The following is a 23,480-nucleotide window of genomic DNA, read 5'->3' on the forward strand; positions in this document are numbered from 1 at the left end:
GAGCCACTGCCTGTTCACCCCGCTATCATCCAGAAGGCGAGGTCAGTACAGGTGCATCAAAGCTGGGACCGAGAGACTGAAAAACAGCTTCTATCTCAAGGCCATCAGACTGTTAAACAGCCACCACTAACATTGAGTGGCTGCTGCCAACACACTGACACTGACTCAACTCCAGCCACTTTAATAATGGGAATTGATGGGAAATGATGTAAATATATCACTAGCCACTTTAAACAATGCTACCTTATATAATGTTACTTACCCTACATTATTCATCTCATATGCATACGTATATACTGTACTCTATATCATCGACTGCATCCTTATGTAATACATGTATCACTAGCCACTTTAACTATGCCACTTTGTTTACATACTCATCTCATATGTATATACTGTACTCGATACCATCTACTGTATCTTGCCTATGCTGCTCTGTACCATCACTCATTCATATATCCTTATGTACTTATTCTTTATCCCCTTACATTGTGTATAAGACAGTAGTTTAGGAATTGTTAGTTAGATTACTTGTTGGTTATTACTGCATTGTCGGAACTAGAAGCACAAGCATTTCGCTACACTCGCATTAACATCTGCTAACCATGTGTATGTGACAAATAAAATTTGATTTGATTTTGATTTGACAAGCATTTCGCTGCACTCGCATTAACATCTGCTAACATTAACCATGTGTATGTGACAAATTACATTTGATTTGATTTGCTAGCTGAGACTCTGTACTTTACCTTATTTTACATGAAATACTATTTAATCTATGCCACACATCTCCTTCCCACAGCTAGCTATGACATAACTTGTCGCGTAGCGCTGAGGGACCAGAGGAGAGGTTTAGGGTTAGGGGAACAAATTCAGGAAGCTGTGTCCGCTGATAAGACCGGAGGGAAGGAGATGTGTGGCGGAGATTAAATGGAACTTCCTGTAAAATAAGGTAAAGTACAGAGTCTCAGCTTGCTGTGACATCACTTGTCGCCTAGCGCTGAGGGACCAGAGGCGAGGTTTAGGGTTAGGGGAACACATTCAGGAAGCTGTGTCCGCTGATAAGACCGGAGGGAAGACATACGTAAAGACAAATACACACATTTTCAACGTTTTTTTTGTTGTTGTTGTTGAGAATAAGACGGATAATTTGTAAGAGTTTCTTTTGGCGTTACCTTTAGGACGTCTGGTCTCTGGGTAGTGTGATCGTCGCTCCTGGACATGGCAGGGCTCTATGGACTGAAGATCCTGCTGCTATGTACTGGGCTCATAGAGCTGGCCATATGTAAGTACAGTATGATACCCAGGGGATGGGGCTGATGGGAGGGCTGTTATCCCTTTAATGGTGACAGGGCTGTGGGGCTTAAATTCACCAATAAAGTACATGGAATTGTTTAAGAAAATGTAGCCCGATGCGATCACTCAAGGAGTGTAAGAGGTACATTTAATAAGGTTGATCAAATCTAATTTACTTGAGGCATTGTCTACAGGAATTTCTAATGCTGACAATGGATCAATCATGTTTGAGAGAGGGATAAAGGGCTGTGGTTCAAGCAGGATATGGTATACTTATTTTCAGACCAATCAAAATGCAAATAACTTTGTTAAGTTTAACTATTAAAAGTGAGTTGGAGTAGAGTAACTCTGAGATTGTCAAGTCCTTCTCAAAACTGTCTGGGTGGGCGTCACCTGGAGGACTAGCTTTTAAAGAGGAGTCTGCTGAGTTGGTCCCCTCATGTTCCCCTTAGAGAAAGGACACACCTGATTAGTGATTAGTCAAATTCTTACTCTTAACTTGGTCCACTAAAATGCATTCAGTGATTGGACATCTATCTAGATCAGGGACTTAACATCTAAGTAATAATCTGAAGCTAATACCTGCCTTTCACTGTGCAACAATGCTACATTCAAAACCTCTTGCTCTGTGTGCAAAAGTGCACCCTTGTTTGTGTATATTTAGCGTGAATCTCCAATACATGTGAATGTTCTGAATGTAGAATGTACTTCTATCAACTGCAGTAAGACCCACAGAGTTTAGATGTGGGTTTCTTTTTAGACAGTTCACAGCTCAACCACTTCCATGTTCTGTTCCATTTTGAGCGGCCTTTTCCATGTTGTCTGCACTGTCGTGGAAATTTCCTGTATTACCAAGAAATGAGATAGCAAATCACACACTTAATAATAATTAAGCTTTTGCAATAGCATTTGACTTTCAACATTTCAGTATCTCTAATGAAATTTTGAGAGTGGTCAACATAATGGCAACTGAGATCTTTAATTGCAAAGATGGGGAAGAATGGGGAGATCGCTGAAAGTGGAAACAAACTACATACATAACAGGAGGTATTTCCTAACATCAGTTCAGTCTTTACTATGTAGTTAAGCAGTGACCACCAAGTGTTTCCCTCGTGATTCCTACTGTGATGCTCATCCAGTGGATGCATCAACCTTCTTCTTTGGATATGGGAGCGGCTATTGTTTGCTGGACTCCTGTCCTGAGCCTGCCGTTGGCTCGAGCTGGAGAGGCTGTTATTTAAGTCCCGCAGTGGGACTGAACGGTCATCAGTCGAGTCCGTACCATGTTGTCTTTCCAGGACCGGTTGTCCTTGAGTCACTGTCCATATGGCAACTGTAATGAGAAGGCTCAAGACCAGAGCAAGAAACGTTATGGTTAGAGTCTGGGCCTGATCCTCCCATCTAGTCGGTGACTTCCGGCGTCTCTGGTCCTCCATCCTCAGGGTCTGGTGGGCAGTATGGCACCTGGCCTTGAGCTAATGTGCCAGCTCTAGTGAGTGCAAAGAATTCTGCTGCTTGAGCAGAAAGGTGGGAGGGTAATTTAGCACTTTCCAGTGTGGTTGAGGCAGTAGTAACCCCATACGCAACCAATGGTTCTCCTTTCTCAGAACGCCGAGCAGAGCCATCTACAAACTGTTCCAAATGTGCATTTTGCAAAGGGACATCAGTTAAATCCGACTTGGTTTCGAGACAAGCTCCACCAGTTCAGCAAAGTCGTGAGGCTCTCCATCGTCCTCGGTGAGCAACAGAGTAGCAGATTTTAACACAGTGCACCTCTTCAGGGTCACATGACACATTGTCAGAAGAACATTCTGATAATGGAGCAGTCAAGCTGGTGATAGATGGGCCGTCTTTGCCTGTGAAATAAGAGCATGTACAGCATGAGGAACGTGTACAGTGAGTTCACACATGGCAACAATGTCTGCACAAGCCAACACAGCTTCAGTAGCAGCAGCCACAGCTCTCAAACAACAAACCAGACCTCTGGCCACACTGTCCAGCTGTTTGGAATAATACCCAACTGGGCGCTGCTTTCCTCCATGTTCCTGTGTTAAAACAGATGACATAAAACCATTTTTGTCACAAACAAAGAGGTTAAAAGGTTTGGAATGGTCAGGGAGCCCCAAACAGGGAGAAGTAGTCATGAGTTGTTTCAGTCTGGTCAGAGCAGTCAGTCCCTCTGTTGTCCACTTAATTTTGTCAATCATTGCCATTTTTGTGGCCATAAATAAGGTCAGCAAGCGGCTGCACCACCTCAGCATAGTCAGGTAACCACGCCCTACAATACCCTGCCATACCAGTCAATGACATCATGTGTCGTTTAGTAACCGGCTGTGGGACAGAGAGAGTAGCCTGTATCCTCTCTTTACCCAGCTGCCTGCCATTGGGAGAGATGTCATGACCCAAATACATCACAGTCTGTGAAACCAACTGTAACATCTTTTTGGCCATTCTCAGCGAGAAATACCAACAGAGCCCGAGTATCAGTTTCACATGTTTCCATTGAGCTGGAGCACAACAACAAATCATCCACATACTGAATCAGAGTGCTGATTCATCCACATACTGAATCAGAGAGCTGATTCATCCACATACTGAATCAGAGAGCTGATTCATCCACATACTGAATCAGAGAGCTGATTCATCCACATACTGAATCAGAGAGCTGATTCATCCACATACTGAATCAGAGAGCTGCCCTCAGGGGGTAGAAAACCCTCCAGATTTTGTTCTAAAACCACTGATAAAATAGCGGTGGATTCCACATAACCCATTGGAGTCCAAGTAAATCGCTTTCCTAGAAACGTGAAGGCAAACCAGAACTGAGATTCTGGTGACACTAGAATACTGAAAAATGCATTTGTCAAATCAATCACAGAGAACCACCCTCAACAGTGTAGTAACATTAGGAACCACCGGGGCATGGGCAAAAACTGCATTGTTCAGTCCTGGACAAATCTCCAATCACCTGAAGGTTTTCTAACAGGCAAGATAGGGGTGTTACAGGGTGATTCTGGACAGGGAATTAAAGCACCATTAGCTAACAAGGATGCATGAACAGGAGTAATAACTGCTATTGCCTCCCTACTGAGTGGATACTCTGCCCTAGATGGGTGCCTGGTATCTTTAGGAGTGACTACCATTGGCTCAGCTCCCTTTATTCTCCCAAAATCATACTTGTCCCTTGCCCATAGGCATTCAGGGACCCCTCTCAGGAGGGGTGAGTCTTCACTCAACAACATGATATTGGTACAAAAAGAAACCTGATCAACACCATGCACACCCCTCTCAGTTGGAGTTCCACAACTGAGTGGGTAACAACTTGTCAGTGTGCTGGGTGAATAAGTTGACCCATCAGGGCGCATCTCCCAGTCTGTAGCATCAACCAAGCATTTCACCCAAATTCCAGTATCCACCCATTCTACTCTGTCTGATTTTGCCAGGGACACATTTGGTGCGCTGTACTCAAACAGGTAGAGCTCTTTCTGTGCAGGGTTAGATTAACCCCTAAAGCACAGAAATCACTGCTACAGTATAAACCCTCACACTGACCTGACTCATCCTGTAATGTATCACACAGCCATTGTTTCTCATAATGGAGATCTCTTGTCAATGGTGAAAAATGGGAGGTGCAATGTAAGCCTGCTTCAGACATGAAACTGCCCTCGTGGCCCCAATGGGTTTTGGCCATTGAGAAAACACGAGCAATATTGGGCACCTCATCATCAACATCCCATGCATAATACCAGTCACAACCCCCAGACATTAACATCAATTGTTACCCCTTCCTCCTCTTCTTCATGAATAACAGTTAAACCGGTTCGGCCACATGTTATGTTGATGCCCAGTTTACACAGGAGGTCCCTGCCCATCAGATTGACAGGACAGTGGTCAGAGTAGAGAAATTGATGTTGACACTTCTCCTCACAAAGGGAGACAGGCAGTGGCATTGTTACCTGCTCTCTGAGTGGGAGGCCTGAAGCCCCTACAGTTGTGACTATTTCATTAGACATGGGAGGTTTTATCATAGCCTTGCAGTTAATGACAGACATAGCAGCCCTAGTATCAACAAGAAATATTAGTGACTCACCATTGACGCAAGCCTCCACTGTTGGCTCTACTCTCAGAAGGGTGTGACACTTTAAAAACAAATGCTCTTGTTGCTCTGAGGATTTAGGCACAACTGTCCCTGTCTCCTCATCATGTCAATACTTTTCCTCCTGTCCCTGTCCTGGATTGTACAGGGTAGTCTGTGCCGGCGGCCCCATCTGCCAGGCTCCAGTTTGTCCTCTGCCTGGAGGGACTCCTTGTGGTCCCCACTGTTGCTGTTGCTGGACCCCGTGAGGTGGCCCGACCTGCCATTGCTTGGGAGGTGGCTGCCACGGCTGTTGTTGGAATGGGGCTGTCCATGCATGTGCTCCTTTTCCTCCTCTTCTTGCTCCCTCCTCTCGGGCCCCTCTTCTCGGTCCGCTCCTGCCTTTGTTCCTCTGTGGATTCATTGGCTCGGAGCAGTCAGCAGCAAAATGACCCGGCTTCCCACAGTTGTAGCACCTGCGCACTCCACCCCCTCGTCCTGTCCCTGTTGGGGCTGCTCCCTGGTAAAACGTCATCTGGGCAGCCTGTAGTTTCTGTGTCTTTACTTTTTCTTCCTTTATTTTTTCTTCTTCTGAGTACTTTATTGTCTCTCAGCATGCTTGCAGTGCTGTACCACCGTTCCCAATGGCTCAGTCTCCCAACTGATGCAGGTAGTCATCACAGCTTTCTCCAGGCCTGGTGTCAGACCCCTCACCAGGGTGTCTTTCAGCAGATCCCCATATCCCCATATCTCAAAGTGCTGTACAGAAACCCAGCCTAAAACCCCAAACAGCAAGCAATGCAGGTGTAGAAGCACGGTGGTTAGGAAAAACTCCCTAGAAAGGCCAAAACCTAGGAAGAAACCTAGAGAGGAACCAGGCTATGTGGGGTGGCCAGTCCTCTTCTGGCTGTGCCGGGTAGAGATTATAACAGAACATGGCCAAGATGTTCAAATGTTCATAAATGACCAGCATGGTCGAATAATAATAAGTAAGAACAGTTGAAACTGGAGCAGCAGCACGACCAGGTGGACTGGGGACAGCAAGGAGTCATCATGTCAGGTAGTCCTGGGGCATGGTCCTAGGGCTCAGGTCCTCCGAGAGAGAGAAAGAAAGAGAATTAGAGAGAGCATATGTGGGGTGGCCAGTCCTCTTCCGGCTGTGCCGGGTGGAGATTATAACAGAACATGGCCAAGATGTTCAAATGTTCATAAATGACCAGCATGGTCGAATAATAATAAGGCAGAACAGTTGAAACTGGAGCAGCAGCACGGCCAGGTGGACTGGGGACAGCAAGGAGTCATCATGTCAGGTAGTCCTGGGGCATGGTCCTAGGGCTCAGGTCCTCTGAGAGACAGAAGGAGAGAATTAGAGAACGCACACTTAGATTCACACAGGACACCGAATTGGACAGGAGAAGTACTCCAGATATAACAAACTGACCCCAGCCCCCAACACATAAACTACTGCAGCATAAATACTGGAGGCTGAGACAGGAGGGGTCAGGAGACACTGTGGCCCCATCCGAGGACACCCCCGGACAGGGCCAAACAGGAAGGATATAACCCCACCCACTTTGCCAAAGCACAGCCCCCACACCACTAGAGTGATATCTTCAACCACCAACTTACCATCCTGAGACAAAGCTGAGTATAGCCCGCAAAGATCTCCGCCATGGCACAACCCAAGGGGGGGCGCCAACCCAGACAGGATGACCACATCAGTGAATTAACCCACTCAGGTGACGCACCCCCTCCAGGGATGGCATGAGAGAGCCCCAGTAAGCCAGTGACTCAGCCCCTGTAATAGGGTTAGAGGCAGAGAATCCCAGTGGAAAGAGGGGAACCGGCCAGGCAGAGACAGCAAGGGTGGTTCGTTGCTCCAGAGCCTTTCCGTTCACCTTCCCACTCCTGGGCCAGACTACACTCAATCATATGACCCACTGAAGAGATGAGTCTTCAATAAAGACTTAAAGGTTGAGACCGAGTTTGCGTCTCTGGCATGGGTAGGGCAGACCGTTCCATAAAAATGGAGCTCTATAGGAGAAAGCCCTGCCTCCAGCTGTTTGCTTAGAAATTCTAGGGACAATTAGGAGGCCTGCGTCTTGTGACCGTAGCGTACGTGTAGGTATGTACGGCAGGACCAAATCAGAGAGATAGGTAGGAGCAAGCCCATGTAATGCTTTGTAGGTTAGCAGTAAAACCTTGAAATCAGCCCTTGCTTTGACAGGAAGCCAGTGTAGGGAGGCTAGCACTGGAGTAATATGATCAAATTTTTTGGTTCTAGTCAGTGCTAAATACGGCTGCTAGAATCCTAACTGAAGTTTATTTAATTATTTTTTCCGGGTAGCCGGAAAGTAGAGCATTGCAGTAGTCTAACCTAGAAGTGACAAAAGCATGGATTAATTTTTCTGCATCATTTTTGGACAGAAAGTTTCTGATTTTTGCAATGTTACGTATATGGAAAAAAGCTGTCCTTGAAATGGTCTTGATATGTTCTTCAAAAGAGAGATCAGAGTCCAGAGTAACGCCGAGGTCCTTCACAGTTTTATTTGAGACGACTGTACAACCATTAAGATTAATTGTCAGATTCAACAGAAGATCTCTTTGTTTCTTGGGACCTAGAACAAGCATCTCTGTTTTGTCCGAGTTTAAAAGTAGAAAGTTTGCAGCCATCCACTTCCTTATGTCTGAAACACATGCTTCTTGCAAGGGCAATTTTGGGGCTTCACCATGTTTCATTGAAATGTACAGCTGGGTGTCATCCGCATAGCAGTGAAAGTTAACATTATGTTTTCGAATAACATCCCCAAGAGGTAAAATATATAGTGAAAACAATAGTGGTCCTAAAACGGAACCTTGAGGAACACCGAAATTTACAGTTGATTTGTCAGAGGACAAACCATTCACAGAGACAAACTGATATCTTTCCGACAGATAAGATCTAAACCAGGCCAGAACTTGTCCGTGTAGACCAATTTGGGTTTCCAATCTCTCCAAAAGAATGTGGTGATCGATGGTATCAAAAGCAGCACTAAGGTCTAGGAGCACGAGGACAGATGCAGAGCCTCGGCCCGATGCCATTAAAATGTCATTTACCACCTTCACAAGTGCCGTCTCAGTGCTATGATTGGATTTAAAACCAGACTGAAGCATTTCGTATACATTGTTTGTCTTCAGGAAGGCAGTGAGTTGCTGCGCAACAGCCTTTTCTAAGATTTTTGAGAGGAATGGAAGATTCGATACAGGCCGATAGTTTTTTATATTTTCTGGGTCAAGGTTTGGCTTTTTCAAGAGAGGCTTTATTACTGCCACTTTTAGTGAGTTTGGTACACATCCGGTGGATAGAAAGCCGTTTATTATGTTCAACATAGGAGGGCCAAGCACAGGAAGCAGCTCTTTCAGTAGTTTAGTTGGAATAGGGTCCAGTATGCAGCTTGAAGGTTTAGAGGCCATGATTATTTTCATCATTGTGTCAAGAGATATAGTACTAAAACACTTGAGCGTCTCTCTTGATCCTAGGTCCTGGCTAGGAAAAACTCCCTAGAAAGTCCAAAACCTATGGATCTCTTGTGGCGTGGAAATTTCCTGTATCACCAAGAAATGAGAGAGCAAATAAAACACTTATTAACTTCTTGAAACTCCCCATCCCGGATCCGGGTTTGTGACTAAAGCCTCAGGCTCATTAGCATAACGCAACGTTAACGATTTCTGAAAATCGCAAATAAAATGAAAATAATGCGTCTGCTCTCAAGCTTAGCCTTTTCTTAACAACACTGTCATCTCAGATTTTCAAAATATGCTTTTGAACCATAGAAATTGACTAATTTGTGTAAGAGTATGCAAAGCTAGCATAGCATTTTGAGTAGCATTTAGCACGCAACATTTTCACAAAAACCAGATAACCAAATAAATAAAATAATTTACCTTTGAAGAGCTTCTGATGTTTTTAATGAGGAGACTCTCAGTTACATACCAAATGCGCAGTTTTTCCTGAAAGCGTCTGTGTGTAGGAGAAATCGTTCCGTTTTCTACATTGCGTCTGGCTACCGAAACGAACCGAAAATTCCGTCACCTACAACGTAAAACTTTTTCCGGATTAACTACATAATATCGACCGAAACATGACTTTTGCGCACCAATTTCGGCGCAGGACACCGGGCGGACACCTGATAAATGTGGTCTCTTATGGTCAATCTTCCAATGATCTGCCTACAAATACGTCACAATGCTGCAGACACCTTGGGGAAACGACAGAAAGGGCAGGCTCATTCCTCTCGCATTCACAGCCATATAAGGAGACAATGGAAAATAGAGCCTCAAAAATCCTTGTCATTTCCTGGATGCCATCTCATCTTGGTTTTGCCTGAAGCTCACGTTCTAGGGCACGCACAGAGAATATCTTGGTATTTCTGGACACGTCAGAGTGTTTTCTTTCGAATGCTATCAATTATATGCATAGTCGAGCATCTTTTTGTGACAAAATATCTTGTTTAAAACGGGAACGTTTTTCATCCAGAAATGAAATAGCGCCCCCATAGATGTAAGAGGTTAAACTTCACCTTTAATAATAATTAAGCTTTTGCAATAGCATTTGACTTTCAACATTTCAGTATATCTAATGAAAAGTTGAGAGTGGTCAACATAATGGCAACTGAGTTCTTTTATAGCAAAGATCCACCCCCTAGTCGGCATGACAAACCACAGATAATAGGAACTTCACAAAGAAAGATTTTTACTTGAGAGAGGAGTATCCCATAGCCAGACAGCATTAGCTATAAATTATTGTTCAGTTTGGTCTCCTAAACGAAGTTCTAATCTGTTTCTTGGTACAACATAATACCAAAACATTACCTCAATGAATATATCAATTGTCAATTCTCGATACTCCCATCTCAAATACAACTCCTCCTGAAGACAGTGAGCCTCTTAGGTCATATCCTAGGTCAAGATAAGGGCAACCTTAGAGGGGACATACACTGTTTCCAGATACTGCCATCCTCCTCCCCCTAATGAGAAAAGTAGGGAGTGACTAGCACACAAACATTGTGGAGCCAAGAGAAAATTGGTTCCCCCTCAATCATCCCTTCACATGGTTTAAAAGATACATTCACATATGATGACAAGCTTGACCTCTCCCCTCTCTGGGGCCCAAGTAACTGAGCCCAAGCAGAGAAAGGATAACTGCAAACTGCCAACACTATAGTCCAAAAAGAAGACATTCTAATGACAAATATCTCACATAAGCATTATTATGTCAATCTTATCTATGTTACCCAACTAATTATGATTCATCCCCAACAGCACTTCCTGGTATAGCTATGGCTGAGATCAGGGCCGGTCCTTACCGTTCTGCCAAACTAGGCGAAACCAAAAAAATGCACCAGCGAAACTAGAATAGTCCCAGTAAGCAAAATTAATTTGAAAAGAGGTCTAAAATATACATTTTCCAGACGCTGAAGTTAGGTTCAATTTAGGTTCTGAATAAAAGGTGAAAAGATGTGTTTTCCATACGTAAAAAAATACATTTTTTCCAGGACTTGAAAAAAACATATTTTATTGATGTTGAAATCAGGTTAATTTCGGTTCTGAATGAAATTTGAAAATATGTAATTTATAGCCTTGATTTATTTGAGACAAATCAAGACTAGTCCAGACCGTACAAAATGTGAACCAAACATTATTGATTTAGATTTGGTCTGGACCGGACCAAAAATCTATGTCCGTGGACGTTGAGGTCAGGCCGGTCCAAAAAAAGAATTCCAAAAGGCGTCGGCCCGTGCTCACTGAGGTGTAGCCTACAGTATTGCCTGAAATTCAATTTTATGAATGCCCATCTATGTGGTAAGCCTACCGTTTTTAAAACACAAAAAAATAAGAAAAAAAGAGGGCTCGTGCTTAGTGGGGTGTAGCTTACCGTGTCGGCCACGATGGAATTTTATGAATGCCCATCCATGTGGTAGGCCCACCATTTTGTAAAACAGGCCGTTGAGTTGGCTTTATTAATCCTGATTCCTGTAACTAATCAATTTGGCTATTTAAGCTATGAATATCAGCTACCCAACGTTATCTGGAGTTATCGTGAGCCTATATAGTAATGGATTTAGTAATGGATATAATAATGGATAAAGTAATGGATGTAGTAATGAATATGGCAATGGATATAATAATGGATATAGTAATGGTTATGGTAATGGATAAAGTAATGGATATAGCAATGGATAAAGTAATGGATATAGTAATGGATATAATAATGGATATAATAATGGATAACTAATGGATATAGTATTGGATATAGTAATGGATATAATAATTGATTTGGTAATGGATATACTAATGGATCTGGTAATGGATATAATAATGGATATAATAATGTATATACTAATGTATATAGTAATGTATATAGTAATGGATAAAGTAATGGATGTAATAATTGATATGCTAATGGAATATAATAATGGATATAGTAATGGATAAAGTAATAGATATAATAATTGAAATAGTAATGGATAGAGTAACGGATATAATAATCGATATAGTAATGGATAAATTAATGCATATAATAATGGATATAGTAATGGATATAATAATTTATATGGTAATGGATATAGTAATGATATAATAATTTATATAGTAATGGATTTAATAATGGATCAAATAATGGATATAATAATGGATATACTAATATATATAATAATGGATTTAGTAATGGATATAGTAATGGATATAGAGAGAGAGAGGGAAAGAGAGAGAGAGGGAGAGAGAGAGGGAGAGAGAGAGAGGGAGAGGGAGAGGGATATAGTAATGGATATAGTAATTTATATGGTAATGGATATAGTAATGGATATAATAATGGATATAATAGTAATGGATACATTTTTCTTGTTTTTGCATTATACCCCCCCACCCCCCCAAAAAAGGTCTATGCACAGCCTTGCTCTCTCTCTGTCTCTCTATAATTTACATTTACAGATAAGATGTTGCTCTGCTACGCCTCATCCTCCTCTTCACCACATCCCCTCTCCTTCCTGAAACACTGTTTTAATCATACAGCTCTATGAACATTTCAACACCGCTTCTTCATTTCAAATGCTTCTGCTTTTCTCTAGTCATGTTCTTAAGTTTCATCTCAGCCACGGCCGGCATGGTTATTAGGCAGGAAGAGGCCATCGCCTTATGGAGGCAGATTGACGAGGGAGGAATTTTCTGAGCTGAATTCACCAAGATGTACCTCCAACAACAATACATAAAACCTGACGTAATTCTGCCCCCCAAAAATGACAGCTTTTTAGGTGAGCGTTGATGCCATCCTGTGATAAGCAGTATCCACTTTGTCAAAGGTAGGGGCACAAAATATTTTTGCTTGTCCACTCCCAGCGCGCCTCTCCAGGATGCTGTTGAAGAGATGCATCGCTTCTAACATAAATCATGTAGCAGACATTGACATCTACATATACTGAAGAAAGAATATGTGGCCTTTTCTGTAGCCTACAGGCTGGAGATAAAATGGATGACAATGTAATGAGACAGACACTTTTTACATCAGGTTTCTCCAGATCAAATAGCCTAAAGTAAAGTATGCCCAATCAAATAAAAAAATGTGCTGTCATGTTAACAAACAACATATCCTAAAACCAAGACAGGTTCAAGTAAAATGGACAATATAGAATGGACAATCACAAGTTTCACCTCATTGTCATGATCAGTGGTTTCAAGTTTGTATCCTAAACATTTTTCACAATCTGAAAATAGTGAAAAAGAAAATTCTTCTGCATTACTTTATCCATTACTATATGCATTACTATATCATTTACCATATCAAATACTATATCCATTATTATACTAATACATCCATTACTACATCCATTACTATATCCATTATTCTATCCATTACTATATCCATTACCATATCAATTATTATATCAATTACTATATCCATCACTACATCCATTACCATATCCATTACCATAACCATTATTATATCCATTACCATATTCATTACTATATCCATTACTATATCCATTACTATATAGATTATTCTATCCTTTACTATAGCCATTACCATATCAATTACCATATCATTACTATAACCATTAACACATCGATTACTATCTCCATTATTACGTCAATTACTATATTCATTACTATTCCCATTACTAATTCCATTACCATAGCGATTACCAAATCCACTACTATATCCGATATAATATCCATTACTTTATCCATTACTATTACATTACCATGTCCATTACTATATCCATTACTATATACATTACCATATCAATTATTATATCCATTACTTTATCCATTACTATATTGATTACTCTACCCATTACCATATCCATTACTATGTTATTACCATATCATTTATTTTATCCATTACTATATCCATTACGTTATCCATTACCATATCAATTATTATATCCATTACTAAATCCTTTACTATATCAATTATTATATCAATTATTATATCCATTATTATATCCATTATTATAGCATTAATATATACATTATTATACATATTAATATAGCCATTACCATATCTATTATTATATCCATTACTATATCCATTTCTACATCCATTACCATATCATTATGAAATCCATTACAATATCCATTATTATATCCATTATTCTATTCATTACTATAACCATTACCACATCGATTACTATATCAATTATTATATCAATTACTATATTAGTTACTATTCCCATTACTATTTCCATTACCATAGCATTACCATATCCATTACTATATCCGATATTATATCCATTACCATATCCATGACTATATCCATTACCATATTAATTATTATATCCATTACTTAATCCATTACTATATCGATTACTATACCCATTACCATAACTATTACCATATCATTACATACCTTAAGGGAACTTTTCGACAATTACCGTATGGTTAGTGAGAAAGTCCATATTGCAAATGTACCGTCCCTTACTAGACGTCGAAAACATTTTTAAAATTCGGGGACGGCGTCGGGCCGAGCGGCAGGGCCAGACCTACCGGGAAGTCATCAAATGAACTTTGTCGGACATTCGGTTTTTGTTTTATAAAATAATCAAATTTTGGTCCATTTTTCCGCTATGCCGGAAAATCCCACAAGAGGGCATAAGCAATCATATTGCAATTTGACAAAACATCACGAATCACGACGGGCCATATCTCGAAAACTGAAAATATTTCGAAGCCGAAACTTGGTGAGCATAGGTTTGGCATAATGGGCAGTTGGCCCCGAACAAGATGGCGTCTAGGCCTCAACGTTTTTTGAGTTATGGCCATATTTCTGGGATTAAAGGTCCAAAATGAAAATAGAGAAATGATTTTTTCACTTCACGTCAAAGTCAAGGAGCCTCCGGTGTCAATTTAAAAAAAATCAGCCATTTATCTATCGTCATTTAAGAGAAATCGTACGATGACAGGTTTGTGATGTTCAAATATAGGTGTTTTTTTTTCAACGGTTACAGATCCAGTTGCAGGGTGTTCATACGAATATTTTTAAAGTGTGCTGCGGAGCTCTGCGACATTTCTGTGATTTTCTATGATTTTCTGAAATAACACACACTCACTAAACCCTCTGTAAATAACTCAGTTCTTAACGTAAAGACTTAAAACTCAGGATTCTGTAAAGGCATACCCCAATGAGGATATGAGTTTATTTATAGCTTCCTGTGCCAACAGGAAGTGCCTTAAATGGTGTCATAGTGGCTGTATCCAAGGGTTAAAAAGGTCAGATCTTTTCAAAACTTCATATGTGATTAGGCAACCCTCCTGAACTGTAAAATCACTCATTTCTCCCAACAGATGTCAAAGAAAAGCTCTCACACACACACACAGCAAGGATGGAGTGACAAAGCGTGGTGTTTAAAGACACAGAGAGCAGGCAATGGCATAAACATAATCCCAAGGCCGTGCCGAGTTCAACGAGATATCCCGCTTGACCGTAGCTCGCTCGGTCTAAGCGCAGCGACCATGAGAAAAGTAGGCCCAATATGAAGCCTGCACCAGAACGTCATTTGATTTTGAGTGACAGCGGCGGAACCGTTAGGTTTAGAAGGACAATTCAAACACAGTACTGTTCCTAAGGTCCTCACGATCTGTGCAAGCCTAACCTTGACCGTGTGACATTAACCCTTCACAGTTAAAAGAAGGTGTTTACATCAAAAGTTTTGCATTGACTTCTCTCCCCATAGGAATACATTGGCTTCACCTCGAAATTCAACCTGAGGCCTATGTGGGTTATGAATGCCTTATGAACCTGTCTTCTATGACATTCCATCAGACCACTATGAGGTCTACCTGTGTCGATTCTAAGCTTCCTGGAGCAACCGGAAGTGGTTAAATTCACCCAAAAGGTATTTGGATGTACATCACCACCAAAGGTGAAAATGACTCTGCATTCAACCCTGTGTAGATCAGTCAATTCTCAACTTAAAGACTTAAAACTCAGGATTCAGTAGGTTTCTATGTCAATCAAGACATGTGTGTATTTATAGCTTCCTGTGCCAACCGGAAGTGCCATAATTGGTGTCTCAGGTGCTGTTTGGAAGGGTTAAAAAATCAGATCTGTCCAAAACTTCATATGTGTGATTAGGCAACCCCCATGAACTGTAAATCAGTCATTTTTCCCATAAAAATTCAAAGGAAAACTAAATCACACAGATACACAACTTGGATGGAGGGACGTATTATTGGGGTGCGTAGAGATTGACAGTGCCTCCAATAGTTAGCTTTGAATGATATCAAATTGACTGATGGACGGTGAATTGCAGGTGACTCTTGTCCATTTGCAATATGTTTAAGCGGTGAGGTACCATCACCAAAAGCGACATTCTGAAATCAACCCTAACGAGCGATGGAGAGGTACCAGTATCACTGCCCAGCCATCCCGAGGTCATCGGGCCAGTCAATTTGGCATTCCTGCATGATTTTTATGGCATGACAAATTGGTGATGGTGAATGCCCAGTTAACCATATTGCAAATGCACAGTGACTTTGAAAGAGTGAGAAAACATTACCAAATGGACATTCTGAAATCAACACAAAAAATGGCATCACCATAGTGTCCAGACTGTGCCGAGTCCAATGAGACGCCCCACTTGACCGTAGCTCGCTCGGTCTGAGCGCAGCGACCATGAGAAAAATAGGCCCAATATGAAGCCTGCACCAGTACGTCATTTGATTTTGGGTGACAGCGGCGGAATCGTTAGGTTTAGAAGGACAATTCAAACACAGGACTGTTCCTAAGGTCCTCCTGATCTGTGCAAGCCTAACCTTGACCGTGTGACATTAACCCTTCAAGGTTAAAAGAAGGTGTTTACATAAAAACAGTTTGCATTGACTTCTCTCCCCATAGGAATACATCGCCTGCTCCACTAAATACAACCTGGAGTCTATATGGGTTATGAATGCTGTATGAACCTGTCTTCGGTACCAGTCCATCAGGCCACTATAAGGTCTACCTGTGTCGATTCTAAGCTCCCTGGACCAACCGGAAGTGGTTAAAATCGCCCTAAAAGTGTATACCCATAACCTGCCTGCAGTTTGATAGACATAGTGCATTCAACCCTGTGTAAATCAGTCAGTTTTAATGGTAAAGACTTAAAACTCTGGATTCTGTAATGGAATACCCCAATGAGGATGTATGTTGAGTTACAGCTTCCTGTGCCAACCGGAAGTGCCATAATTGGTGTCTCATGGGCTGTTTCGAGGGGTTAAAAAAATCAGATCTTTCCAAAACTTCATATATATGATTAGGCAACCCCCATGAACTGTAAATCAGTCATTTTTCCCATAAAATTTCAAAGGAAAACTAAATCACACACACACACAGCTTGGAAGGAGGGACCCATTGGGGTGCGTAGAGACATACACTCCCTGCATTAGTTAACCTTGTTGGAACTTTTAAAGAACCGTCAGACCTAGAGTTCCGAAACTTTAGAATCCTATTCTAGACCTCAGGTCGATAGTGCGTGGTGAGTTACGTCGCTCTAGAAGGTTCTCGGACCGAGAAACAGCCTCGTACATTTGCAATGACTTCAATTCATTTTTGCATCACGAAAATGTCGACATTTAGAAATGTCTCAGAGTCACAGGACTAGGTGCATTGTGACCGTCTCGGCCCATAGAGACAGAACCCAACGTTTCTGTCCGATAGCTCATTCAAGGACCCCGTAGCAAGTCATGGAAAAAAGTGGATTTTCAGCACCAATTAGGGTTTTGCTCGGACACCAAATGACCTATCGAGCCGAAACTTGGGATTCGGGGTCGCCTCAGCTAGGCCTACACATTACACAAGACATGGACCCGCAGCTAGAACGTAACTACGTGTTTTATGTTTTTTTATGGTTTGAACCGAAGGCGTTGTGAATTTTGAGCCAGCTCTGAAGTATGTGATAGTTGGCTACTAAACGAGTTGGGAAAAGTGGGTTTGGTGTCAGTTTGTATCAGTTTGGTGTCAGAATGATATCTAATTGACTGATGGACGGTGACTTGCTGGTGACTCTTGTCCATTTGCAATATGTTTAAACAGTGAGGTATCATCACCAAAAGTGACATTCTGAAATCAACCCTAACGAGCGATGAAGAGGTACCAGAATCACTGCCCAGCCATTCCGAGTTCATCGGGCCAGTCAATTTCGCATTCCTGCACTATTTTTATAGCATGACAAATTTGTGATGTTGAATGCCCATTGAACCATATTGAAAATGCACAGTGACTTTGCAAAGTGAGAAAACATAAACAAATGGACATAATGAAATCAACACAACTATCACTGCCAGGCCATCCTGTGTTCATCAGGCCAGTCAATTTTGTATCTCTGCAGGATTTTTGAGCATGACAAATTCGTGATGGTAAATGCCCATTGAGCCATATTGCAAATGCACAGTGACTTTGCAAAAGTGAGAAAACATCACCAAATAACATTACTGTGTTATTACCATATCAATTATTATATCCATACGTTATCCATGACCATATAAATTTTTATATCCATTACTTTATCCATTACTATATCCATTACCATATCAGTTATTGTATCCATTACTTTATCCATTATTATATCCATTATTATATCCATTACTATATCCATTACCATATCGTTACTATATCCATTATTATATCCATTACTATATAAATTACTATATCCATTATTATATCCATTATTGTATCCTTTACTATACCCATTACCATATCCATTACTATATCATTACTATAACCATTAACACATCGATTGCTATATCCATTATTATATCAATTACTATATTCATTACTATTCCCAATACTACTCACATTACCATAGCCATTACCATATCCATGACTATATCCGAAATTATATCCATGACTTTATCCATTACTATATTCATTAGTATATCCTTTACCATATCCATTACCATATCAATTATTATATCATTACTAAATCCATTACTATATCAATTATTCTATCCATTACTATATCCATTGTTATATCATTACTATATACATTACTGTATCCATTACTATATCCATTGTTATATCCATTATTACATCCTTTACTATATTCTCATTACCATATCCATTACCATATCATTACTATAACCATTAACACATCGATCGCTATATCCATTATTATGGCAATTACTATATTCATTATTATTCCCATTACTACTTACATTACCATAGCCATTACCATATCCATTACTATATCCGATAGTATATCCATTACTATATACATTACTTTATCCATTACTATTACATTACCATATCCATTACTATATCCATTACCATATAAATTATTATATCTATTACTTTATCCATTACTATATCGATTACTATACCCATTATCATATCCATTACTATATCCATTACTATGTTATTACCATATCAAGTATTATATCCATTACGTTATCCATGACCATATAAATTATTATATCCATTACTTTATCCATTACTATATCCATTACCATATCCATTACTATAACCATTACTATAACCATTACCATATCAGTTATTGTATCAATTACTTTATCCATTACGATATCCTTTACCATATCCATTACTATATCCATTATTATATATATTACTGTATCCATTACTAAATCCATTACTATATCCATTAATATATCCATTACGTTATCCATTATTATATCCATTATTATATCCTTTACTATACACATTACCATATCCATTACCATATCACTACTGTAACCATTACCACATCGAATACTATATCCATTATTATATCAATTACTATATTCATTACTATTCCCATTACTATTTCCATTACCATATCCATTACTATATCCATTACCATATCAAGTATTATATCCATTACTAAGTCCATTACTATATCCATTACGATATCCATTACAAAATCCATTACTATTACATTACCATATCCATTACTATATTCATTACTATATCAATTATTATATCCATTACTATATCCATTATTCTATCATTACTATATCCATTACTCTATCCATTACTATATCCATTATTATATCAATTTTTAAATCAATTATTATATCCTTTGCTATACCCATTACCATATCCATTACCATATCATTACTGTAACCATTACCACATCGAATACTATATCCATTATTATATCAATTACTATATTCATTACTATTCCCATTACTATTTCCATTACCATATCCATTACTATATCCATTACCATATCAAGTATTATATCATTACTAAATCCATTACTATATCCATTACGATATCCCTTACAAAATCCATTACTATTACATTACCATATCCATTACTATATTCAATACTATATCAATTATTCTATCCATTACTATATCCATTATTCTATCATTACTATATCCATTACTCTATCCATTACTATATCCATTATTATATCCATTGTTAAATCAATTATTATATCCTTTGCTATACCCATTACCATATCCATTACCATATCCATTACCATATCATTACTGTAACCATTACCACATTGAATACTATATCCATTATTATATCAATTACTATATTCATTACTATTCCCATTACTATATCCATTATTATATATATTACTTTATCCATTACTATATCAATTACTATATATATTACTATATCCATTACTATATCCATTACCAAATCCATTATTATATCATTACTATATCCATTACTATAACCATTACCATATCAATTATTATATCCATTACTTTATCCATTGCTATATCCATTACCACATCAATTATTATAGCCATTACTATATCAATTATTATTTATATTATTACATCCATTACTATATCCATTACTATATCCATTATTACATATATTACTTTATCCATTACTATATCCATTATTATATATATTACCATATCCATTACTATATCTATTACCATATCAGTTATTGTATCCATTACTTGATCCATTACCATATCAATTATTACATCCATTACTTTATCCATTACCATATCCATTACTATAACCATTGCCATATCAGTTATTGTATCCATGACTTTATCCATTACCATATCAATTATCATATCAATTATTTTATCCATTACTATATCCATTACCATATCCTTTAAGGTATCCATTACCATATCCATTACTACATCAATTACTATATTCATTAAAGAATCCATTACCAAACCCATTATTATATCCATTACCAAATCCATTATTACATCCATTACCATATACATTATTATATCCATTACCGTATCCTTTATTATATCCATTATTCTATCCATTACTATATCCATTACTATATCCATTATAATATGTATTACTTTATCCATTACTAAATCCATTATCATATCCATTACTATATCCATTATGTTATCCATTACCATATTAATTATTATAACCATTACCATATCCATTACTATATCCATTGCCATATCAGTTATTGTATCCATTACTTATCCATTACTATATCCATTACCCTATCCATGGCCATATCCATTACTATATCCTTTACTATAGCCATTACTATAACAATTATTTTATCCATTACCATATCCATTATTATATCATTACTATATCCATTACTGTATCCATTATTATATCCTTTACTATACCCATTACCATATCCATTACCTTATCCATTACTATAACCATTACCACATCCATTATTATATCCATTAATATGTCCATTACCATTACTATATCAATTATTCTATCCATTACTATATCCATTATTAAATTCATTATTATATCCATTACTATATTCATTGCTATTCCCATTACTATTTACATTACCATATCCATTACTATATCCATTATTAAATCAATTACTATATCAATTATTATTTACATTACTATATCCATGAATATATCCACTATTATTTCCATTACCATATCCATTACTATATCCATTATTATATCCATTACTATATAAATTACTATATCCATTATTATATCCTTTACTATACCCATTACCATATCCATTACTATATCATTACTATAACCATTAACACATCGATTGCTATATCCATTATTATATCAATTAAAATATTCATTACTATTCCCAATACTACTCACATTACCATAGCCATTGCCATATCCATGACTATATCCGAAATTATATCCATGACTTTATCCATTACTATATTCATTAGTATATACTTTACCATATCCATTACCATATCAATTATTATATCATTACTAAATCCATTACTATATCAATTATTCTATCCATTACTATATCCATTGTTATATCATTACTATATACATTACTGTATCCATTACTATATCCATTGTTATATCCATGATTACATCCTTTACTATACACATTACCATATCCATTACCATATCATTACTATAACCATTAACACATCGATCGCTATATCCATTATTATGGCAATTACTATATTCATTATTATTCCCATTACTACTTACATTACCATAGCCATTACCATATCCATTACTATAACCAATAGTATATCCATTACTATATCCATTACTTTATCCATTACTATTACATTACCATATCCATTACTATATCCATTACCATATAAATTATTATATATATTACTTTATCCATTACTATATCGATTACTATACCCATTATCATATCCATTACTATATCTATTACTATGTTATTACCATATCAAGTATTATATCCATTACGTTATCCATGACCATATAAATTATTATATCCATTACTTTATCCATTACTTTATCCATTACCATATCCATTACTATAACCATTACTATATCCTTTACCATATCCATTACTATATCCATTATTATATATATTACTTTATCCATTACTAAATCCATTACTATATCCATTAATATATCCATTACTTTATCCATTATTATATCCATTATTATATCCTTTACTATATCCATTACCATATCCATTACCATATCACTACTGTAACCATTACCACATCGAATACTGTATCCATTATTATATCAATTACTATATTCATTACTATTACCATTACTATTTCCATTACCATATCCATTACCATATCAGGTATTATATCCATGACTAAATCCATTACTATATCCATTACGATATCCATTACCAAATCCATTACTATTACATTACCATATCCATTACTATATTCATTACTATATCAATTATTCTATCCATTACTATATCCATTATTCTATCATTACTATATCCATTATTATATCCATTGTTAAATCAATTATTATATCCTTTGCTATACCCATCACCATATCCATTACCATATCATTACTGTAACCATTACCACATCGAATACTATATCCATTATTATATCAATTACTATATTCATTACTATTCCCATTACTATATCCATTATTATATATATTACTTTATCCATTACTATATCAATTACTATATATATTACTATATCCATTACCAAATCCATTATTATATCATTACTATATCTATTACCATATCAATTATTATATCCATTACTTTATCCATTGCTACATCAATTATTATAGCCATTACTATATCAATTATTATTTATATTATTATATCCATTACTATATCCATTACTATTTCCATTATTATATATATTACTTTATCCATTACTATATCCATTAATGTATATATATTACCATATCCATTACTATATCCATTACCATATCAGTTATTGTATCCATTACTTGATCCATTACCATATCAATTATTACATCCATTAC

The 23,480-nt window shown here is 37.9% G+C and overlaps 1 protein-coding gene across 4 annotated transcripts in view; it reads left to right on the top strand.

Moving 5' to 3' along the window:
• The first annotated feature begins 1,001 nt into the window (after positions 1–1,001).
• LOC135513223 (receptor-type tyrosine-protein phosphatase C-like) overlaps positions 1,002–23,480 on the top strand; it is an 83,164-nt gene continuing 60,685 nt past the window's right edge. For 3 of the 4 annotated variants that reach the window (XM_064936033.1, XM_064936032.1, XM_064936034.1), the window contains exon 1: positions 1,002–1,285. In XM_064936033.1, coding sequence (XP_064792105.1) covers positions 1,222–1,285 — 64 coding nt within the window. In that variant the 5' untranslated portion in view covers positions 1,002–1,221. The remainder of the gene's footprint in view (positions 1,286–23,480) is intronic. The other variant, XM_064936031.1, reaches the window with a different exon arrangement.

Source organism: Oncorhynchus masou, chromosome 24, assembly GCF_036934945.1.
Source record: "Oncorhynchus masou masou isolate Uvic2021 chromosome 24, UVic_Omas_1.1, whole genome shotgun sequence".
NCBI lineage: Eukaryota > Metazoa > Chordata > Actinopteri > Salmoniformes > Salmonidae > Oncorhynchus > Oncorhynchus masou.